The sequence below is a fragment of the Sycon ciliatum genome, chromosome 1 (assembly GCF_964019385.1).
Source record: "Sycon ciliatum chromosome 1, ocSycCili1.1, whole genome shotgun sequence".
In the NCBI taxonomy this organism is placed as follows: Eukaryota; Metazoa; Porifera; class Calcarea; order Leucosolenida; family Sycettidae; genus Sycon; species Sycon ciliatum.
In genome coordinates, this window is record NC_088643.1 from 29,043,817 (window position 1) to 29,067,265 (window position 23,449).

General features: G+C 47.0%; 2 protein-coding genes across 2 annotated transcripts in view; one reads left to right on the forward strand and one right to left on the reverse strand.

Annotated features, from left to right (window-relative positions):
• Positions 1–3,181: 3,181 nt before the first annotated feature.
• LOC135821711 (uncharacterized) lies at positions 3,182–9,532 on the reverse strand. Its single transcript, XM_065334710.1, has 4 exons — positions 9,240–9,532; positions 5,915–6,208; positions 5,252–5,267; positions 3,182–4,004 (listed from the first exon to the last, which is right to left on the reverse strand). The coding sequence occupies exons 1-4, from the start codon at positions 9,343–9,345 to the stop codon at positions 3,461–3,463; spliced, it is 960 nt and encodes a 319-aa protein (XP_065190782.1). The 5' UTR covers positions 9,346–9,532; the 3' UTR covers positions 3,182–3,460.
• Positions 9,533–9,701: 169 nt separating this feature from the next.
• LOC135826654 (WD repeat-containing protein WRAP73-like) overlaps positions 9,702–23,449 on the forward strand; it is a 50,212-nt gene continuing 36,464 nt past the window's right edge. The window contains exons 1-3 of the mRNA XM_065339284.1: positions 9,702–9,973; positions 16,788–16,883; positions 23,373–23,429. Of these exons, the coding sequence (XP_065195356.1) occupies positions 9,905–9,973; positions 16,788–16,883; positions 23,373–23,429 (222 nt within the window). The 5' untranslated portion in view covers positions 9,702–9,904. The remainder of the gene's footprint in view (positions 9,974–16,787; positions 16,884–23,372; positions 23,430–23,449) is intronic.

Sequence of the window (23,449 nt, forward strand, 5' to 3'; positions counted from 1 at the left end):
AGGCTAAGGCTAATTAGACTGGACTGAGTCCCAAACCAAACTGCAAAGCTTAGGCTACTTTTTCACTTCGCCCTCCTGCCAGTTCTGGCTGCTTTGGATAATAAATATCCTCGAATCGACGATGATCGTAGCGATGGTCCATCGCGGATCTGAATAAAAAGGACCCACAGAGGGAGCATTGCAGTGGGCTTTGACAGGCGTCGAGAAGGAACAATACCAGCCAATTCCGAATTATGCTCTGCTCGTCCCCACGATCGAACATGGCCCAATACTCGATATTGCTGGTGGTTCTACTGCTATTGATGACCGCTATGTTTAGGCCAGCAACGGTGCGGGCAACTGTAGAGCCCGAGTGTGTTCAGCTATCCCTATCACTGCGACACCAACTACAAAAAGCGTTGACGAAAGTATGTCCTCTATTTTCTGCTGTCTACAACGAATCAAGTGGCGTTGGGGTCGTGGGTGGCGCAATAGATTCTGATGGAGACTTTCATCGTTATGTGGCCGATCTGCTTGTCAGATATGATCGTCAACTAGCCGCATTCAGTTTGAGCAAGCTATCGGTGGCGGAAAGCATCGCCAAGCTTCAATGGAAGGGACCCAATGCGTCTCAGGTTCTCTATCAGTTGGAGGTGCTTCTCTGCACGAGCTTGTTCCCCATTTGCACGAGCAGATTCGTGCAGCAGCGAGTCACAGGTGACACAGGCAAACATGTGCTAAACAGCAGTGGCAGCAGTGGCAGCAGTACTACTAGTAGTCAGACTGCTAACCCTATCAGTGGTGCAACTAGTAAATCTACTACTAGTAGCATTGCACTGAGTGCTTTAAACCAGACATTGTCATCACTACAAGTGTTACGACCGTGCAGGTGGATCTGCGAAGATCTCAGAGCCTTCTTAGGCTTAATCAGCCAGCTGGCTAGCAGAGGCATTAAGGACAGCATATGGATCGGGTTCCTTAGTCGGGTACTGGACACATGCGGACACAACACGTCCATACCAGGACAGTATGTGCACTGCCTGAACTTCAGTGGATTCTATAGCGGTGCAGTGGAGGAATTGTATCCTGATATTCAAGGTGACTATATTGTGGGTGAAGGGCTCAACCATACCCTTTCCTTGCGGGTAATAACAAGCAAGAAGCGGACGTATTCGCCACCCAGAACCCTGTGCTTTAGCCTAGCATTGACAAATCGAACCAAGGAGTACTTTGTTGCCACATCAGATAGTCGCCACTGGGATCGTCGTGTGCAAGGCGTCCTGGCGGAGATAACTAAGGCTGCACGAAAGCTGGTCAATGCTACTGAAGAGCAAATGCCAGTGAATGGGTCTCTCATGCCATATGCTCTGGGCTGCAGGAGTGTGGTGTTCTCTGTTGCCGCAATCAGTCGTGTACGACAAGTCATGCTGGTCCTGACACAGATCACATTTGTCGCTGTGCTCTTTGCCCTGGCATCCTTTCTCATACAATGGCGGAGAATGAAGAAGTATCCCATGCCGGTTTTGCTGTACCTGAACGCCAGTGCTCTCATGACAACCATTGGGTTCAGCATACGCTTCTATTTACCTGATGATAATCGACTGATCTGTCACAGCGATGGCTCTATACTTCTGGACCAACCTCGTTCTAACGATGAATCAGGATGGTGTGTTACCCAGTTCATACTCAGCTATTATTTTCTCATTGCAACATGCTTCTGGTGGACGTGCTTTGCACATTCCTGGTATGTGACCTTCACGCAACTAGCTAATCGCAGCACGTCCGTCATGAAGGGACTAGTGCTGAAGGAGCAGCACCACACCATGCTTGTCTACCACCTGGTATCCTGGCTACCTGGCATTGTCCTGCTAGTCCCAATATTGGCCAAACGCTACGTATGGGGCCTTCCAATCTACGGCGTTTGCTGGTTGAGTGGATACAAGCCATACATAGGTTTCTTGGTTGTCCCCCAGACTATTTCCCTCTTAGCTGGCTTTGGATTCCTGGTTGCTGGCATGAGGAGCCTGTGGAAAGCTCGTCAGTACGTCAGCAAGATGTGGTCCAGTGGCAAGATTGTTGTGCCTGAAGGTAAGCGCAGGAATGCAATGACGAACACGCATCGTTATCTGGCACAGATGCCAGTATACATAACTCTGACTTTGCTGTTGGTGGCAATGCAGGTCGGTATGAGTGCTTATGAGGCATCTAATATGGAGTGGTGGGTGAGACAGACGACGGATCGGCTGACTTGTCTTCAGTTCTCCTGCAATGGCGGTGCTGATTGTCCTGAAGAAATCAAGGACGATGGTACCATCTACCTGGTCAAGGTCATTTTTCTGATCTTCTGCTCATGGATGTGCTGTTCCTGGGCTATACTCAGCCGTGAAACATGGGCAAGGTGGGCACAAGTTCTACGCATATCCTCTGTCTCAACGTTATTGTCCCAAGGAGCACCTACTGGAAGTAGCACGAGTGGGAAAGACAAGACTGTTCGGACCAAGCTAGAGCTGTCTGCTCAGTACACTGGTGACAGCTGCACTGCACCTAAGAATGGAAGTTCCGTCCACCAGCCGGAATCTTCAACTGACACAGAAACGAGCATCTTGCACGGGCACAAGCATCTCAGTCCGTCGGAATCTATTGAAACTGGAGCCTGAGAAGAGTGAATGAAGAGAGCGCTGATTGCCATAATATGCGTGAATCCTACAGCCTTTGGCAAGTACGAGTAATCACTATCGCTGACTCACGGTGCTCTGTAGCCGCAGTGTTCCAAAACACAGGCATTATGAGTGCAAACCCTGAACCGACAGAACTCATTGCATGACTGCTCAGCCAAGTAGTGCAAGTCTGTCATCAGGTCAGAGAACCATGTTGAGCCGAGGACACTGCGCCAGTCTGGGTGTTGCGTTTTTTTGTTTTTGTTATAACGTTACATGCATGTATAGCTATCCATCTCTTCTTACACAGCAGGAAGTTCTACGAACATAGTGCGTCTTGATATGAAATGCATGGTATCTTCCTTGAAGAGGCTTGCCCATCGTGCTCTACAGCTCTAGCATTATGCCCCGCTGATCTGAATTTGTGTTATATACATTATTGTCTATTTTCATAATTGGAGCCAATGGAAGAACTCATCTTGAAATCTGGGCTTTGTTACCAGTGTGGCACCCACATACTCACCACAGCTATGCTGCATGCACAGTCGGTGAATACTGTTATGTTACAAAGTTTTGTATGATCATTTATTTGGTGTGTGTTCTCAATTGGAATGCACGTTTCGTCTTGCAAATGTTGCTGGCATACTGTCATAGCACCTCTCTCAATAACAGATAAATATAACACACACGCTGTAAACACTTTCAACTGTTTCAATGTTTTCATAAGTATAATTTGGTCAACCCTGAAGATTCACTGCTAGAACAAGAAGTTATGAAGCCTGCCGTGCACCACTGAGAAAGTAATGTTTCTATGATGAGCAGTTTCAGTCTGTTTTTGTGTTAGACCACCACTGCACCACTTCATCCGTGTCCACCGCCAGTGGTTTGACGATGTCCAGCGCTGGAGAGTAATACACAGTGTCACGCACAATGTACTCGCGCCCGGCTTGGCGGTAGGCCACGCGGATACGGTCACGGACAGTCTGCGGATTTGTCCAGTTAGTGTCAGGTGTGTCAGCCGGGAGATTCTTGGCAGCAAAAGAGTACTCAGGCTGTAGCAGGACAAAGCATCCATCCACACCGAATGCATGCCGTGAGTGGTTGTCTGCGTAACACGGTGCAAACGTTGTAACAAATATAGGTGTTCTTGCAAATTCATAGAACCAGCCCCGGCCACCAATGTAGGAGCGCCGCATGCAGTGCACGCCAGCTGGGTCTGAGTCAGACAGGCACGTTAGCAGACGACGAACACCTCTCCCGAACACTTCGGGAGATGTGCCAAATGTGCTGCTGGGCAGCTCAAAGACGAATCCGTCCAGTTGACAATGCAGGCCAATAGCGCAGAACTTGATTAGTGCTGGAATGGACCTACAAGCAGGTAGCAACAACACGTACCAGCGTGGAATCATGTTAACCTGGCACTTCAACTCTAAACACTCTAGACTATAGCTACATTATCTAGTACAATGTATTAGGCCACATGAGAAACCAAGCCATATTCTACAAGGATGCCAGGTGGTGTCAAGAAGTTAAGACAGGCATCATGTCTGTCTGCACAACTCTCTTGACAACTGACTGTGCCCATGCTATTCATGTACGCCATGCACCTGGGACAGGCCTAATCACATTCCCGGCCATCATGTGACTGCATTAGGGTAGGTTCAGACTACCGAGAACACTGTCCATGCACCTGGGACAGGCCTAATCACATTCCCGGCCATCATGTGACTGCATTAGGGTAGGTTCAGACTACCGAGAACACTCAGTCAAACCGTGAATGCCGGTGATAAACCGTGAAGATCATTCGCACTACCGGGAACACTAACGTTCCTTGTGCAGCTCTCAGCGCGGCACTCAGAAGGTATTTTCCCCTACTCCCAGCAGCCTGAGCATCTTTTTTACTGCTGGGATGCTGTGTCCGCCGCAGCCAGCCGCAGCAGTAAAACGTTTCCGCCGGGAAAGTGCCAGTAACGTCACGTGATCAAATCACCCTGGAAACCTTTAACTTTCCCCACTCCGTCACTCTTTATCGGTAGTCTGAACGCACACTTACCCGGCTACCCGCTGGCTGGCTTTGAATCAGGTAATCACGCCCGTAACAGAACTTGTCTGTTTTTCACAGAGACTTACGGCCATGGTAGGGAGACAATCAGTGTTCACATTTCCTCACGAAAACATACTGCACAAGAAGAGTTTTTTTCCAAGTGTCTGCCAATAAATGCAATTTCATTGAGACCCAATGAAGTAAAGGCAGTTTGTGCGGTTGGAAAAAAAATCATCAACAGAAAGATGACGAAACGCATTGAAAGACTAGAAAAATTACTGGACGTCCCTGCATTCAAATAAACCGCCTGAAAACTCTTCAGATGAAAAGCAATCACTGAAAATGCAAGTCAAAGAACAGCAAGACCAAACGGACTATCTAACACTGATAAAGTCCGTCTGCCTGCTGTCAGTTCACTTCTTGAAAGCCCATAAGAAAACGTGGATACGGATACATATTGTACAGAAGATTTGAGCCGAGTGGCACCGCTCAAACCTTTTCGAGTTATAAGTTATTCCTATGAAACTTAAAAGAAGGTTGGTGGCTCGGAATTCTTGTTAGATTGTTTTACCTTTCAACGTTCTCCTCTGATCATCCCAGTCATGGCCAAGACAATGTAGCAGCACACGCATAAACACACACACACACACACACACACATGCACACGCACGCACGCACACGCACGCACACACACACACACACACACACACACACACACACACACACACACACGAAATTCCCGTTTCGACATGCGAAATAAAAAACACAATGTCAAACACAAAAAAATGTGCTATTCGAATACATTAACACTCAATGTACACCCTGTGAATGCACTCTGACTTTGGCGAAGGGAGTCACACAATATCGACTACTTCTACGTTTTCTCTTCTGGAGCAAAAGCTTGTCATATTAGCATTCTTCTAATGAGGCCGGTTCCACTCTGCTGACATGCAACAACAGGAGATGAGAAAGGATGCAAGTCCGCGCTAAGCACATTATTTTGAACTGCTTTTTCTGCATTGAAGTGCATAATATTATATCCAAGCACCAGCTCCTGGAGTCGACCGGAAAGTCTCTGTTCTTGGGACAAGGCAAGTGCTTTGAGTACACTGTGAAGCGATTGGCTGAAACGCACTCACATCACAATTCTCGTTGATGAGAAAAGGAGAAAGCCTACACTGCTAGCCGTGGGGTGAGCACTGTGTTACATACACTGATCACGGTATATCCTTACCGAAACTAAGATGGTGGTTCCAGTCACGTGCTCCCCACAGGCGTGCACTCTTTGCAAATATACATTCAGTATGCTGCTGGACAGGTAGGAAGTGATGGATTGCAGAGGCTTCTACTGGATCGTCCGCGGATAGTACGAACTCGGCAATTTGCTGTCGGTAGCTAGCGACAGTGGCCTCAGGAACGGCATCCTCGCTAGTCGACACAACCTCTCCGGACTTCGTCCTGGCCCTAAAAGGATTGTCGCCAGCCTCATGGTCCGTCTTCTTGGGCTCTTGGGTGACATAAAACACAACTGTACATGGCGATATCAGCAGTCCACATCGCATACAGTCCACATCGCATACAGGCCACATCGCATACAGTCCACATCGCATACAGTCCACATCGCATACAGTCCACAATCAGACAGACACGCAGATTGATAGACAGTAGTCTGACATCAAGTAAGAGCTTAATTTTCCAAACGATGACACCAGCGGCTAGGAAACTATACAGTGGACATACAACAGCAGGTAGCCGAACCACACAACGAGAGAGAGCAAGATGTGAGGCTGACGAATCTTTTAAACTTCTCGACCTTGCCACAGTCTTCTTCAGAATGAACACCGATAGACACATACACATAGCACACAGCATTTTGAAATTGGTCCGCGTCAATCCACAGGAAGACCTGCTTTGCTCCATTCTTTGTTTCACAGCTTTCTTTCGACATAGCTGCACTTGCAAGCTGTCACCGTGAGTGACATTATCATTATCGATACAGTAGAACCTGGTGTAAGCGACCCAGTCTGGTTTCACCGACTGTTTTTCCAGGCACGGCCAGTTCTACATAGAAACTGCACCGGATACAGAGACCACCTGCCTTGCGCGACCAGCGACCGATTTTTAGTGTACCAAGTGCCATATTGGACCTGCACACAGCGGTGATCAAAACTAACCAAATTTTTGAGTGCCATCTTGGCTGGCAGGGTTGACTGCAACAGGGTTGAAGTGCGCTCTGAAGCAAGTGCATGCAGTCAATAGAGCTACAAAAAGAGTGACAGTGCAGGATGCGCCGCATGCCCTCGAGTGAGGTGACTTTGCCTGCATGAATGTATTCTATGCTCCACATCTGTCAATATGAGTACAATGTCATGGAAGTACAATCATGCATACCGGTATGTATGTACATAATCCGTGTGTTGGACAGGGAGGGTGTGGCGCAGGGTTGAAAACTTCAAAGCTCTCCTCTCATTTTTTCTTTATATTATAGCTCTCAGCCTTGTTACCTTCAAGGCCTAATGCACCTCACAGTCACATGGCTACATGCACTCCCTTTCTTTGTTGCCGCTGGTCTTTAGCGTATTGTTTCACCCTGAGGTAGGGATCTCAGCACGTGAACTGCGCAGCCAGTTTGCACAGGTGAGATTTTCGATCCCAAACGTGTCCAGTGCAGAAACCGTGAAACAGAACATTTTTCGAAATAAATCAAGTTGAAGAAGACAGTAGAAATGGCTGAATGTTGCGTCCAGCCTCGGAAAGCACGTTCTACGACCATCTCCAAGCTACCTACAGGGGCGTAGCAGCCGCTCCGGCCGGTCCCTTTGGCCGGACCACTTTTTCGCCCGACCACGACCACCATAGTAAAACAATGCCAAAAGTGCCCAGAATGCAGGATTTTGCACCCTAATTTCAAAAAAATTCCGGGGGAAGATCCCCCCGGCCGGACCACAGCCAACGGCGATGCTACGCGCCTGACCTATCTCCCGGACACTCTCTCAGAGGAACTATGGAGGGTCAAAGAGCACAATAGTTAACTCTTGGACGCAGCCTGGCACCTCTTCTTGTGAGCGCGATGTCTTCTCTCTGCGTGATAATGGCGGCGATTTTCACGATGGCTGATGCACTGAAAATCGAAGTTAGGACAATCTAACCGGAGAAAACCTCTGAATTGTTCACTGAATCTTCTCTGAAGTGGGTTCTTGCCGCATGGCAAATTATAGGAAAAATCGACTGGGGCGATATCGCTTTGGCCACGCCGCGCGGGCTGTCCTTTGGCGGGAATCACAGTTATGTGTTCGAACGACGATGAAGATGACGATTCCGCTAGTGTCGACGGTCGCTTCCGCTAGTGTCGAAAATCTACCATCGCCATTTTGTAGCTGTGTCCGCGAGCTGCACTCAAAACTCGATGACGCAATGTATGCGCAAACACCCTGCGCATAATGCACGCGCTGCCAAGATCCCTACCTAGTACCTGAGGAGGATGAACCATGATCGAATTTTTTGGTGATTCAACAAGTTGAGAGTTTTTTTGTTCCAACACCGTGAGATACCATCATAATAATTATTAAAGGGGAAGTTGAGGCAAAAATTAAAATTTCACCAGTTGTAGTCTTCGGGGTGCTGAGTCGAATGGTCGTGGTCCCAGGAAGCTGAGACGCTCCCTTCCTACTTGAATCCCAATCGAACTCGCGCACTTCCACCGAAACTGGGTGACTGCGCCCTACTAGATGGGGATTTGTATGCAAAATATCACTAAAAGCGCCATTTCGTTCTTATAAAAGCATGGATGACCGCGATTGGCCCATATGTTGTAGTCTTTTGGATGCTGAGTCGATTGGTTTTGGTCCGAAAAGGCTGTGATGCAGCGTTCCTCCTTTATTCCCAATCGAACATGGTTGAACAAGCGGTCACGTGCTCCTGCGTACGCCAGTCACCTGGTCACCGTGCCTGCAGGGTACAACTTACTAGCCTGTTTGACCTTTTTTGGGTGCAGTCCTTTTTTTGTCACTCGAGTTGAACTCGAGTTGAACCTTGGTGTGAAAGTTGTCGCCTGCTGGCGTGGTGACCAGGTGATTTGGGCACCCAGGAGCACGTGACTGCTTGTTCAACCATGTTCGATTGGGAATAAAGGAGGAACGCTGCATCGCAGCCTTTTCGGACCAAAACCAGTCGACTCAGCGTCCAAAAGACTACAACATATGGGCCAATCGCGGTCATCCGTGCTTTTATAAGAACGAAATGGCGCTTTTAGTGACATTTTGCATAAAAATCCCCATCTAGTAGGGCGCAGTCACCCAGTTTCGGTGGAAGTGCGCGAGTTCGATTGGGATTCAAGTAGGAAGGGAGCGTCTCAGCTTCCTGGGACCACGACCATTCGACTCAGCACCCCGAAGACTACAACTGGTGAAATTTTAATTTTTGCCTTAACTTCCCCTTTAGGTGAGTATGTGTCACATGTGCACACGGTTCAGATTAGGCAATATCATCAGTATGTAATGTATAATGTGTGGAAGTTTGCAAATTTCCCAAAAAGAAAAAAAGAGTGGCAGTAACCTTACCGAGCACAGCGGCTAGGGAGAGAACTGTGCGCGTTGAGAAATCGATGGCAACGTAAAGAAGCTGCGCTGTGAAGAGCAATCGAATTACAAGAAGCAATTTCGACATTTCCTACCAAAGCCAAGTCGAGTAGCAAGTGATGCCAGTAGAGTCTACCACCCGTACAGCACGGTATTACTATTACTTATTACAAGTAGTACCGGTAATACTAATACTTATTCTTCTATGGAGTCAAGTAGATCTACACACTGTTTTGAAGTAAGACAAGAGTGTGATCATGATGATTGTAGATCTACACGGTCGGTGTTACTGGCATAATCCATTTGCACGTGTGGGAATACACGTGCCGCTAGACACGTGTAGATTTTACGTCACGCGGATCTGTACGGCCCGGGAAAATCAAACATGCATGGCTATGCCAGTGTATGTATGTATGGTGATGATGATGAAATTGAAGGCAGAAAGACAGCTAGCTCAGGACATTTTGCACGTTTCTTGCGTTGCAAGTAGTAGTAGTCGATGGAAGTCAGTACAGGTCGAAGGCGCTTGGGTTCTGAGCGTTGGGTCTTGGAAATAGCTTAGTTGAAAGCCACCAGTACCATTTGTCTGTCTGCGGCAATATCTGTTGAAGCGGCGGGAACTCCTTGAAAACGACGTTACCAATGAAATGAATTTCTCTGAATCTTTCAAGCATTCAAATTTCTTGTGTCAATATTCGCCCAACGGCAAATATGTGGTGAGTGTGGGAGCATGCACTATACTCAACAGTGCTGTATACATGTATTCCGGGAGCGTTCAATAAGATATGAAAACTGTTTGAATTTGCTATTAGAGGGCCTACAACACGAGAGGCCTGAGAATACTAGTGTGTTTCGGGACCATGCAGTCTACTATAGTCCATTCGCCAAACCGGAGCCCATATGTTTTTCACTGCCTCACTTCATTCTTATTCAAGATCATGAAGTCGATGACTTTTACAGGTCACAATATGATAGCCGTTGTTTTAAGATGAAGTGAATGCGGTGAAAATTGATCAAGATATGTGCAAAAATCGTGCAGCACATGGTTCCGCAGCTGTTCCTCGGCTAGAGATCGCACGCGTGCTATGCCGCATGTATAAAGCCTCTCCAAGCTGCTCGATCCTGGGCCATCATGGAGAGTTTTTCAAGATGGTACACATACATGACTGATTGTAGTTTTAGCGTATCAGGAGCCCCGATTTGGCGAGCGGACAATAGTACAGTTGAATCCTGATACTGTTGACTGTTGTGAACATTAAAATTCATTGAGAAGTCAAGTGGCCACGGGTCGCTGGCCTTGCAGCCGTGAGTACTGCTGGTCCAATTTTTGCAGTCCGTACGTGAACTAAGTTACTATGCATGTACGCTGAGGTAGTAAGGGCGCCGGCTGCGGCGGCATTCCACCGGATGTCAATGTACACAACAGTAGTGTATAAGGAACATGATTGTGCAGGAGAATTAGTTCAACATGATTGTGCAGGAGAATTAGTTCAACATGATTGTGCAGGAGAATTAGTTCAACATGATTGTGCAGGAGAATTAGTTCAACATGATTGTGCAGGAGAATTAGTTCAACATGATTGTGCAGGAGAATTAGTTCAACATGATTGTGCAGGAGAATTAGTTCAACATGATTGTGCAGGAGAATTTAGTTCAACATGATTGTGCAGGAGAATTAGTTCGTTATAGCTAAAGTTCTTTGTGACAGAAATGCACTCGCACCATACAAGCATCATGACTGCCATGTGGCTCATGGCTTTGAGTCAGTTTGAGAGCGCTTGGTTTACATTCAGCCCTACAAGATATGGTTCGTTATAAACCAAAACAGTTCGCTGCAAAGGGTCGATTTTGAGTCGACTGTAATTATCTTCACTTGCAGGTCAGTGTGACCAGGTGTCGGTGTCAGTAATGCCCTTTATACGGCATACCCAGTACATATAACTTCCCCCGTAAATTCCGCGGGCAAATCTCTCAAATTATGCGGTCTAAAACAGTCAATTATACCAGGATTATGCGGGATGATGTGGAGAATGAATCATTCTTACCGGTATTTATATTTTATTTTTCCCGTAGCTATGCAGAAGACGTTACTTCAGTAACGTCTGGCGCTAGCCAGGGTCCACACAGCTTTAATTTGGTGTTTGTTTGTTTGTTTGTTTGTTTGTTTGTTTGTTTGTTTGTGTCACGGCTGGAGCTATCCCGTATCTGTCCCGTATCTGTCCCGTATCTGTGACTACAAAGGCTCTACAGGATTGTACATAACAGCTGTCCACAATATTTGCGGGCTCCTGTATCTGTCCCGTACCGTACCAATATTCGTCGTATTATGTATACGACTCCCTGATGTAGAGGGAGATTTGGAAAGAAATAGGGAGACGAGGAGGAAATTAAATTAGAATAGACGCCGAATAGGTGATAGGATGCGTCAGCATAAACATACTTTGGAAGAGAGATCCCATCGTCTCCAAAATAAGTGTGAACGAGCGATTCAGCGCCGGTCACAGGAAACGTCGGAAGAGAGATCCCGTCCACTCCAGAACGCCCGTGATCGGCAGAGTCCGCCGGTCCCAGGCAACGTCAGGACAGACATCCCGTTGAGTCCAGAACGCCCGTGATCGGCAGAGTCAGCGCCGGTCCCAGTAAACGTCAGGACAGACATCCCGTCGACGTGCCGAAAAACTAAATCTGCACCCTCTTTTGCCGTCGGACAGGATACGTATTATAGGAGACTGTGAAGTTATGTAATGTCCAAATTTCGACGTGAGCAGCAGGTCACTCGCGTTGATTTTTCGACGTGCGAGCCAAATAACGCGAGCTGAGCTTTCGCGTCGCAGACATCCCGTCGACGCGCAGAAAAACTAAATCTGCAGCCTCTTTTGCCGTCGGACAGGATACGTATTATAGGAGGCTGTAAAGTTATGTAATGTGCTCCACAGGCAACCAAGCATTCCGCGAAGTCATTGGCTCAACAGGTCAATGTACATGTATTACTACAAAAAGGCCAGAAAATCCGATTACTGTATTAAAATCAACTAATTTTCGCTGGCGATTTAATTTCGCTGATTTCGCCGCTTGGTACCAACCGGCCAAAGTAAATCGCAGGCCAAAAGTTTGTCATATAGGCAAATGATGCATGATTGAGCAATGGATGCATGAGAGAGCAAAAATACCGATCGATTTCAAATTTGGCGTGAAATTGCGCGTCATGTCGGAAATAACGTGCATCTTAACCTCTCTAATAGAGAGGTTTCTATTTCTCATCGGCCAAAATTTGTTGGTTTACAGTATAAGGAGATAAAAAGAAAAGAAGGAACAAACCAAAAGTAGATGATTATTAGAGAAATAACAATCCGCAATAAATTCTGCAAATACTTTTGCCTAACTCATAATATTGAAACCGATTGAAACGTTTTTGCAATACAGTGATGTGGCCAATCAACGGAAAAAGACATTTCCATCAGTTCCTATAACATGTACGATGAGCTAGGCAAAAAGGCATAAAAGCATAGCGTAGGGCCCTGAGCTTCCAAGCTCTCTCGTATATTTGAGGATTTCCCAAAGGCATAGTCTAAATTTAAGGGAGTGCCATTATAATGGGAGGCTGTAGGTGGAGATAGCAAACAGTGGATGGTTAATGAACAGCCTAGCTCAAAAATACACAATATGTCCCAGAATGGTCCTGTACTCAATAATACCTATAGCTTCGGGGTATGCCTTGAAATACAAAAAGTACAGAAACAGAAACACAAAATAAGAAGGATAAGTGCAGAGCTCAAAGAAGGAGAACAGAGGCGTGTTAGTGAGGAGTGGCGTTGTGTTTGGTGTCAGGGAAGTGCGTGCAAATGTGACTGCGAAACAGGGACTGCGAGGCAGTGGCTCTCAGATCTGCTGGCAAGGCATTCCAGACGGTAGCTGTGCGGAAGAAAAATGACCTCCTGGCGTGTTTCCCCACCCTTGGCAGAGTGAATGCGAGTTGCCGGCGGCGACTACGCGTGGAGCAGTATCCTGCTGCTTCAAGAAGTTCTGGTTGGGTGGTGACCAAATGGAAGAACTCCATAAGGCAGGCAATATTCCTGCGCCAGGATAGACTTGGCCACACCAGCTGTCTAAACAATGACGATTTGGGCTCGTCTGATGGGCAGGGGCATCTCTCAAGCCGCATGATTGTGCGAGCTGCTCTGGCTTGCAGCCGTTCAAGGGTGAGCCGCTGGGCAGCAGAGAGGGATGACTCCCATACAGGGGTGACGTATTCTGCTGTGGGGCGGCCATACATAAGGTACAGCTTCCTGACGATGTCTGCTGTTAAACGGCCTGCCATATGGCACAGAAGAACGCAGCATTGTCTAAGCTTGCTTATGGTCTGTTCAATGTGCTCCTGGAAGCTAAGTGTTTGATTTAACAACACCCCCAGGTGACGGTGACTAGTTGATGGCGGGATACCACGGATGGGCTCACCAGCTCCTTCCTCATTGAATGAGATGACAACGGGTTTCGATGGGTTAAAAGTTCCGCCTACTCGGTCAGCCCATGCAAATGTGTCCTGCAGGGCAGTTATTATTACTATGCGGGGCTTTAAGAAGGTGCATATAAAGTATACGAATATGCATGATAATATGTATGCCACCAAATCACACATGAGAAAGGTCTCTCCAGCCAGATGATAATTACTTAATTAGCCAGTTGAATGTCCACAACAGACAGTAAGTTAGCAGCTTTTCTCCAAGAAGACAACATGTAGATGTGAAATCAAGAGTCAAATATGGTTTCCAATTCTAAGATCAGTGTAAAAACCAAGATCAAACCATCAGGAACTACATCACGATGAATATCATTAGGCCATCATTTTTTATATCTATGTTTCGCGTCGTCCGCACGCATACGTTTTGATTTTTTTCCGGAAAAAAATAAAAAATCGAACATGCACAGTGTACGATCGTGCGAGTCATCATGTGGAGGCGAAGCTGGGATGCAGAAATAGCCTCGAGGCCAGCGTTAACGTTGGTAAATCGTTTGTTCGACATCTGCGAGCAGTATTCTATGAGCTTACACCAGACCGCATCGATCGCCTCAAGCTGAGAGGATGCGTCGTTCCCGAGCTCTTTGCACCGCTGCTGAAGGCTGAGTACAATAATCCAGCAAAGCAAGGGCACCAACGGTTGCCTCCTCTGTCCAAAGTGATGCTGATAACCCAGATTTTGTGCTTCGATGGACGATTTTTCTTTCGGATGTACACCATGCACGAGCTATTGTACGTCTGATGAGCCTTTTTTATTATGTTGCAACTTTTTATTTTTTTCCACCTCTCGCATATGATTATGGAAGTTGAACTGACGCGAAACATAGATATAAAAAATGATGGCCTTAGGCCCTCATCAGACTACGTACATAGAAAATCCAGTACAAAATCACATAAAACCTAAAAGGCAACATTTTTCCATGCCTGCATTCAGACTACACATTTTACATGCAATATACAGGCAACCTTTGACCCTACGAAATTGCGCAAGGGGCCTGGGATGTGTGAAAGCAGCGGACAGTCGTACCCGGGTACAAAGTTCGTACATCTGCCTGGTGAAAGTACGATAAATGCAGGAAAGTTGCCTTGTACAAGGGTTGGCACCCTGCCTGAAAGGATTGGGCAGCTTTTTAGGCTTCCCGCCAGATTCTTGTTGTTGTCCTGGAAACTTCTATGTAAATGTGACTTATAGGCTGTGTTGTACCTAGTCTGAAGAGGGCCTTATCAGACTGAAGAAAAGAAACAATGACCACTGTTCTATGATCACTGAATTGTTCATTCAAAAACATTGTGCTCAACGCCTTGATTGAAATACAAGAATACAAGAGCCTCGATATTCTTCTGGGACAGAGACCGCCAGCGCTCTGAGATAACCAGGTTTTACAAGGTGAACCTTCTCTCAGCATCTCTGTAGCGATTCGCGAGGGCTTTCAGTGCTGGCAAGCTATCACGACACGACTTCCAAAACACGTCAACAGCTTTCTCGTCCTTCTCATGGCAGGCTATGAACTCCTGGGCGTACTTGTCAAAGTAGGAGTTGAGCTCTGTGATTGGTGTGCTCGCATATCCGGGGATAGCAGAGTACTGTTGAACATCCTTGGCAAGTCTGAGAGTTACAGAAGGGTCGAACACCCTGACCTGCTTCAGGAAGTCAGCTGAAGGCTGATGGTCATTGCCCAAATGCTTCTTTAACTTATCATGGGTCAACTGATAGGCTTCTCGGAAGCGATCGACAAGCTCCAGCTTGATGTCCTCATCGAGTCAGCACTGTCCAGGCTAGAAATGTCCTCTATCAGCGGGTAGTGGTGGCCTTCAAGAGCCCATGCTAGTCTGTCCAGTGTGTCGAATACCTTCATGGCGCATGGTGTTCTAGACTGGAATGTGTCATTCAGCACAGTGACCTTCCTGCAGTGTTCCGTGATGAACACCATCTGAAGTTCAATGATGGTGATCCTGCTTTCTGAGTTGAAAATACCATTCAGGTCCTGGACAGAGGTGGGAGCATGGTCCGGCATCTCTTCATTCAGAAGGGCCTGGTAGCCTTGCCAGCAGTAGCTGTAGGTCTAGTCACTATTGACATCTCCCCCGTGTGTACGTCCGCGGCAAATATGAGAAATTCCGCGCAGATTTCTGCAGGTGAAAGCAGCACGTTCCTGTGGCAATTCTGGAAATTATTCTATATTCTGTGGCAATTCTGCAAGGTAAATGAGCATAAAAAATAGTTAGAATCTCAACACTAAAGCTGTGTTCACAACTGGCGCGTGGACGCGGTACGCTTGCGGTTCATGTGCGCCCATACGCGCGCTCAAGCTTTCACAAAAAACAGCAATCCGAGTCGTATTCAGCACGTGCGACACCTTCGAGTACTAATTTTTGGACCCCGCCAGTCAAAGTGACTGGCATGTACGCTGGTACGCGCCTGATACGCGCTGAAAATTCCAACATGTTGGAATTTCCATTTCGGCGCGTATCCATACGCATGACGCCCCAAAAGCCAGCAAAAATACGCACAAACGCGTGGTTTCACGCGTACACGCGCCAGTTGTGAACACAGCTTTAGTCATGATCAGGTTGATTTGGCTCAGGGAGTCGTATTTTACGACTCCCTAGTTTGGCTGTGTGGAGTACAAGTCTCCAGAAAAAGCAATTTCTTGTCCTTTTCTACAATATTCTGTGGAATTTTCTAAATTTCGTGGGCTCTACTGGATTCTGCGGAAATTCTGTAATCCACGGAATCACGGGGGACAGATTGACTTGTGTCAGCTACTGGATCTATCTAGCTACCTTGTCCCTTAAAAGGAAGTTCCAGTAGTATCTAGGTCTTACAGTTTGCAGCAACACAATCTGAATTTGGTTGACCACACTGTAATACCTGTATAGATTATGCCGAATGCAACTTTGGCCATGTGTTGGCACATAGCTCATCCAAGTGTACAGCCAAATTTGGCTGTACATCGTGAATTGAAGTAGTGCATCTAATTGTCTTGCTTTTAACTATCCAATGATCTGTTCAGGCATCGGCATCCCAGCATCGCCTTGTTGTCCGCAGCGTGAGCACATTGCAGATTGAGCACCTCTTTACGTGCAACGATGTCATTCAGGAACTGGAGGTTAGTGGTGTTCTCTGTTTGATATTGTGATAGATATGCAGCTTGTGTTTCAAATCTTTGTTCTCACGATGGCCTGTGGCCAATAAGGGATGTGTTGATGGCAGTGTTGCATAGTATAGTTGTGAGTCTGTGGTAAAGCTGGTGTATGTGGGTGGTATCAGTGTACTTGGCACCGGGGGCAGCCATGACGGCATGAGGAGAGGAGGGTTGTTACTTTCCCATAGGGACATTGTGTTCTTGGTCTATAGAGGTTGTATGAAGTTAGCAAATGACGACAAATAACGATTTTTGAATCCACTCTGTCCAGCGTGAAGTACAGTATGTTGTGGGCAGATAGACCCCTCGTGTCGCATGAAGGTGTGCATTTTTTGTCTGTACCAGCAGTGAGTCCTGACCTGGAAGACCCAGTCTAGTAGCTACCAGCGCCTGTGTTACCCTGCTGTGAAGGAAAACCACCGACCCTAACGTGTTTGGATCAATACAAAAACTAGTCAGCGTTGTCATGGCTTCGGGCTGTCTGTGACGTAGCACTTTCAAGCCCTGTCCGTGAAGTCAACGAAACGCCCGCTTTTGGTATCGACCTAGTTGTCAGAGTTTCTGACCAAATATTATCTAGGTACAGTGGTGGACAGTTGCTCATCACTTGTATCCATGTGTCCCTTCTTCTTTCTACATTTCATATTGGCTAAGTATCCGAGTTTATTTCTGAACACATGATGAGCTGTCAGAACCTACACGGCGAAGTGTGTGTTGTGTGAAACTACTTGTTATTGCACTCATATGTCGTTTATCCAGGCGGTCTGGGACCGGGCACTGCCCGTAACTTTGAAAAAATGTCCGTAACTCCGAATCACATACATGTACATTTTGATGGGGAAACACCATAGATATGGCATATGGCGTCATTATTTCCACAAAAAGTGACAGAAGAGTGGTAATATTTCCACTGAATTCATCCAAAGAGTGCCTGGTAGACCGAAGTGCCCATAACTTTGGGGTTGGGATAACTGAGGTATGAGTGTCCATCATATTGTCATATAAGGGGAGTACCATAGGCTGTTGGCTTTCGGTTGTGTACCCCATGTCGTTTCCGCAAAAGCTTCCCCCTTCTGCATTTATCTTCGATAATTCCTAGTCACCCAAGCTGGTGGTGTGCTGCTTTGCTGCTTGTAGTAGTTCAACCGCATTGTCAAGTATCTTATTGGTCTTGTCATCATCCAGTAACAGTTGCCATCCGTTGTTGCCTTGGGACTTAGCTTAGCTTGTACTTTTCGTTGCGCTCACCTTCTCCTCTTTCCGTGACCCCTTCCAAGTTGGAAAGCTGTTAGTTTCATACCGTATTTCAGGGGCGTCGGAAGGAGGTAGAAAGTGGTACAGCTTGACAGAGGGGGTCCGGGGGAGACTTCCCCGTGAATTAAAAAAAAACACACTCAAAATACCCCTCTCAGAGGGTCTCCAAAGGTACAAAGTCTTTAAGGATAACAAAGAGACCGACTGTATAAGCAATGGAAAATAATGCCACAGTTCACTGGTTTGGTTCTGCGTATGCAAACACAAAAACATTCTATGCTGGGACAATACACAGCCAAGATATGCATACCAAAATGTATACCAGCCAATGTTTAGAATGCAGATACTAAACTTTAAATGCAAAGCTTAGAATTTGCCAAATACTTGGTAACGGTGCTCATTTCCAGTGACAAAGTCATTGGCAATATCCATCAGGTTCAGTGCATCACACTGATCCTTGTGGACATGCAAAGCAGCACAGCTGTTCAGCCGCTGCTGCGTCATTGTCGAACGTAGGTAGGACTTCAACCGTCGCAGTGCAGAGAAGGCTCTCTCACTGGTGGCATTTGTAGCTGGACAGACAAGAACCAGTATCAGCAATGACACCACTTCGGACAGAAACACTTTGCTGTTTGGCACCGTCTTGACATAGGAGCGAATATCTCCAAGGCTTGGTGTTCTTATATCAGCTGTTGCAAAGTGGGACTGAATGATTTTCAACTGATCAGCCAGCAGCTCGTGTTTCGAATCATCGCCGTACATCTCACTCAGGTGCTGGAGTTCTTCTGTGATACCCTGCCCTCTTTCGCCTTTGAGGATACAGCTCTGTAACTTCTCATATTCATGGTATCCAGGCTGATCAAAGCGGTCATGGATGGCTTGGACGATGATGTCCACAGCTGAAAAGTACATCTGGCGGAAATGATCCTCAACTGTGGATGGAAAGTGTGCTGCGCCACCTCCTTGTTGAAGCCTGCAGGGAACCTGACAGGAAAAGCAAGCCATAGACAACATTCTCTTAGAGATATTGATGGCGAGAACACTTGCTGTGGGTTAGAAGAAATAAAGCTCATGAGTTACAACACAAGTAGAAGTAATACATTTATTCCCGTAGCTATGCAGAAGACGTTACTTCAGTAACGTCTGGCGCTAGCCAGGGTCCACACAGCTTTAATTTGGTATTTGTGTGTTTGTTTGTTTGTTTGTTTGTGTCACACCTGGCGCTATCCCGTATCTGTCCCGTACCGTACCGTACCGTCAAACACAGCTGGCCACATACAGCTGGCCGCAATATTCAAATAGGGCTTTCAAATGCAAGATCATAACGTGAAGCAACTTGGAAGAATGGGTATGAATGCGAAGTGTATGGGGGAATGCATGTAGGGCGATAGTGCGGGTTCGAATCCCAGGATATGCCTGAAAAAAAAAGGAGAATTGAAAAATTTATAACATTCCTATGCTTTTTTTGCCGTCATCAAGGCGGTAGACGGTGTCGTATTACCCTCGATCGTACCTGTCCCGTACCTACCCCGTACCGTACCATCAAAGACGGCTGGCCACAATGCATATTCAAATAGTAGGGCTTTCAAATGCAAGATCATAACGTGAAGCAACTTGGAAGAGTTAGTATCAGGGAGTAGTACAATAATTGTACTACTCCCTGGTTAGTATGTATGCGAAGTGTATCGGGGGATGCATGCAGGGCGCGCGATAGTGCGGGTTCGAATCCCAGGTTATGTCTTAAAAAAAAGGAATTTTTTTAAAGAATTTATAACATCCCTATGCTTTTTTTTGTCTAGGTCATCAAGGCAAAAAAGCATAGCGTAGGGCCCTGAGCTTCCAAGCTCTCTCGTGATTATCACCGGGACACAACATTGGGAACAAAATTAATATGAAAGATCAAACCCACCTTCCTTCGTCGAGGAAGTGTTAGTTCATCAACATCACATGACTGTTGCTTGCTGGTAACCTCCACCCAGAACTTGCGAAATTCCTCATTTGTACGTAGATTTCTCAGCGTATCAAGAGTTGCCCTTGCCAAAACCTGAAGTACCAAAAGCAGCAGAACAAAATTCCGTGAGAGGATTGTCATCTTCAAACTTGAATTCTTTTTCATCACATTTATTGCATACGATGCATATAATACACCAATGATCTCACCAATTTGCACCACATAACCGTAGCATAGAGCGGCAATAACAGCAGCAGTAGCTACTCACTCACCTGGCCTTCGGCGGCAGGCAAATCCTTCTTCTGTAGCGTTGTACTGAGGTTATCAGCGAGTGTCAGCACTTTCTTTCCAAGGGAGACACCGAACAGGAAGTGGAATGACGAAAACTGTGCAGCAAGGCCATTGCAGCGTGCCGACATCTCATGATCATACCGGGACATTTCTGTAAACTTCTCCGGGCACGCTTGCAAACACTCGTAGTTGGACAGAATGCTGGCCAGTGCTGCAGCACGAACTGTCCACCTGGTTGGGCATAGAGTGCGCACTCCAGCTTCTTGTGGGGCAATCTCTGCCTTCAACCGCTTGTACTCGGCATTTCTCTTTGCAGAATACTGCAGGAGTTTGCTAAGTTCCAGAGCGTTATCCAGTGCATCTTTCACCACTTTCACGCCCCGGACCATATCTTGGCATGCTAAGTTCAACGCATGACCGTAGCAGTGTGTGTACAGGGCTTTTGGCTGATCTCTCAGTATCTGCGTTGCAACACCATTCCTGTGGCCCTTCATTACAGCAGCACCATCATAACACTGGCCACGGCACATATTCAGCTTCAAGTTCATCCTGACCAATGCGTCTCGTATGACAGCAACAATGGTGGCAGCATGTGGCAGCATCCACTTGCCAAACACTATAAAAACCGATAAAATCCTCATGTGGCTCAAGGCTATCGTCCACCCACCCACCCACCACCCACCTGATCACTATCACACACTGCTCCGTCACACTGCAGTCCACTGTCTCATCCACCATGATTGAGAAGGGTCGATCGCTGATGTTGCTAGCAATTCGTTGCAGGACACGGAGAGACATCAGCTTCAGGACTTCATTCTGGATGTCGCTGCCACTGGTATACTTATCCCTCTTCCGCTCTAGCCACTGCTTCAGATCAGATCAGGTGAAACTGCTGGAACAGCTGCATGGTCTGCATGAAGTTGCCATCCTTTTCATGGCCGTCTTCCGCTGCTGATCCTCGCAATGCCAGGCCTTGTCGTGCAAGAAACTTGATTCCTCGCAGTACTCGTGTCAGCAAGAAGTTTCCCTCGTCGCCTTCCTCTCACGCGATAGATGAGAACTTAGCAGCTCATCCACTGGAGTAGTGGTTGCCGGAATTGTGATGAGCTTCTCCACAGCTTCTTTGTGACACATGCTGGTTTCATGCCTGCCCATAACACGCATCGCTTCTTTCCAATTCTGGAAACCAGAAGAGATAAACGACGTTTCAGCGGATTTGGTCGTCAGCAAACCAGCTTGTGAGGCCTTCACGCATACATGGCAAAAAGCGCTTTCACGTCTAACATCCCAGTGCAGCCAAGAAAACTTATCAAACCATCCGGCCTGAAACGAACGGTACGTAGGCTTGGCGATGCCAAAGGACCGAAGGGGAGATTGAATATTTCTTGGCTGATGAGGTTTGTCGCCAATTTCGACAGGCAACGCTTCAGTTGAAGCGGAGGCGGACATCGCCACCTTTTTCTCTGTGCTGCCAGCCAAAGACTGACTTGACTCACTTTCAGTGCTGGTCTCTCTGGAGGCGTAGGTTCGAAACCAACTACGCTATGCGCAATGCATGCACACCCGCGGTGTGTGGCGTGCTGTATCTGTGAAGAAGTGGTCGGCGTGACACTGGTAACAAGTTTCTGATCAATAGGTTTGCATGCATCTCTAATGTACTCCAAAGTAGAACTAGAACGTGTAAACTGTTTGGAGTGCAACTACTACTAGTCTACTAGTGTGCAGTGCAGGCTTACTACACCTGAAGGCTTACTACACCTGAAGGCTTACTACACCTGAAGGCTTGCTACACCTGAAGGCTTACTACACCTGAAGGCTTACTACACCTGAAGGCTTACTACACCTGAAGGCTTACTACACCTGAAGGCTTACTACACCTGAAGGCTTACTACACCTGAAGGCTTACTACACCTGAAGGCTTACTACACCTGAAGGCTTACTACACCTGAAGGCTTACTACACCTGAAGGCTTACTACACCTGAAGGCTTACTACACCTGAAGGCTTACTACACCTGAAGGCTTACTACACCTGAAGGCTTACTACACCTGAAGCTGGTCAATCTATACAGTTACTACATGTAGCAGAGTCTACCAAGAGTCCATAACCCCCCCCCCCCATGGACTTATGGACTCTTGGTAGACTCTTGCCTTGGTACATGGTAGTAGATCTACGAGTCATGACACATACATGCCATGCAGTTCCGTAGTCGACAGTCTAGTCACGCGTTACACGGTGCAGTGACCTGACTGGTGCACCGGTGGCGGATCGCGGCTCACGATCACGCGTGGTCATGTACAAACTCGATACCCCCTTTTTTTACACCGGATTTGGACGTTCCGCGTGGACCACCTGGAGCCAAAAGTGGTACGGCTCAAGCCGTACTAGTCGTACCGCTTCCGACGCCCTTGTATTTTCTCTAATAAGGGCCCGGGCGCTTATTATTTCAGTGACAGCTCTACCTGCGCTACTATTAGAGGGCAAAGATGGTGAACGGATCGATCAGTTCTGGTCCTGTGCAGAGTGTGCAGTACAGTCACTACACATGCACCGCAGTACGGATCAGGGCTGGTAAAGTTGATGATCTGTAGCATCACTAACAAAATACCCCATAGGCTACCCATGCTACCTGACTACTTATAACCCAACCCATTTCCTGATCAAACCCCTACCCGTTGCAGCCCTACGTAGTATTTTTAGTACAATGTACTGGTCACTATTAGAAACTGGGCTTTCTTTGGAGACCTGGGCTTTCATTAGAGAAAATAAGGTATTGAAAAAGGCTTGGTATTGTTCATGGTGACATTAGAAGCATCCCTTGGACTCGTACCAGCACTGCACATGTCTAAGAAAGGTGCATGATGTTTTCCTATCAATCAGGAAGTGGCAGGGAACGAGCCAAGCACTTTCCCACTGCGACTCTGTACCTGGTGTTCTCCTTTGTTCTGTTGCATGCAGTGGTCTCCAGACTCTGCTCTCATACTGTGTGGCATGTTCAAGCGCTCTCTCATCCAGGTACGTGCACTTTTTTCTTC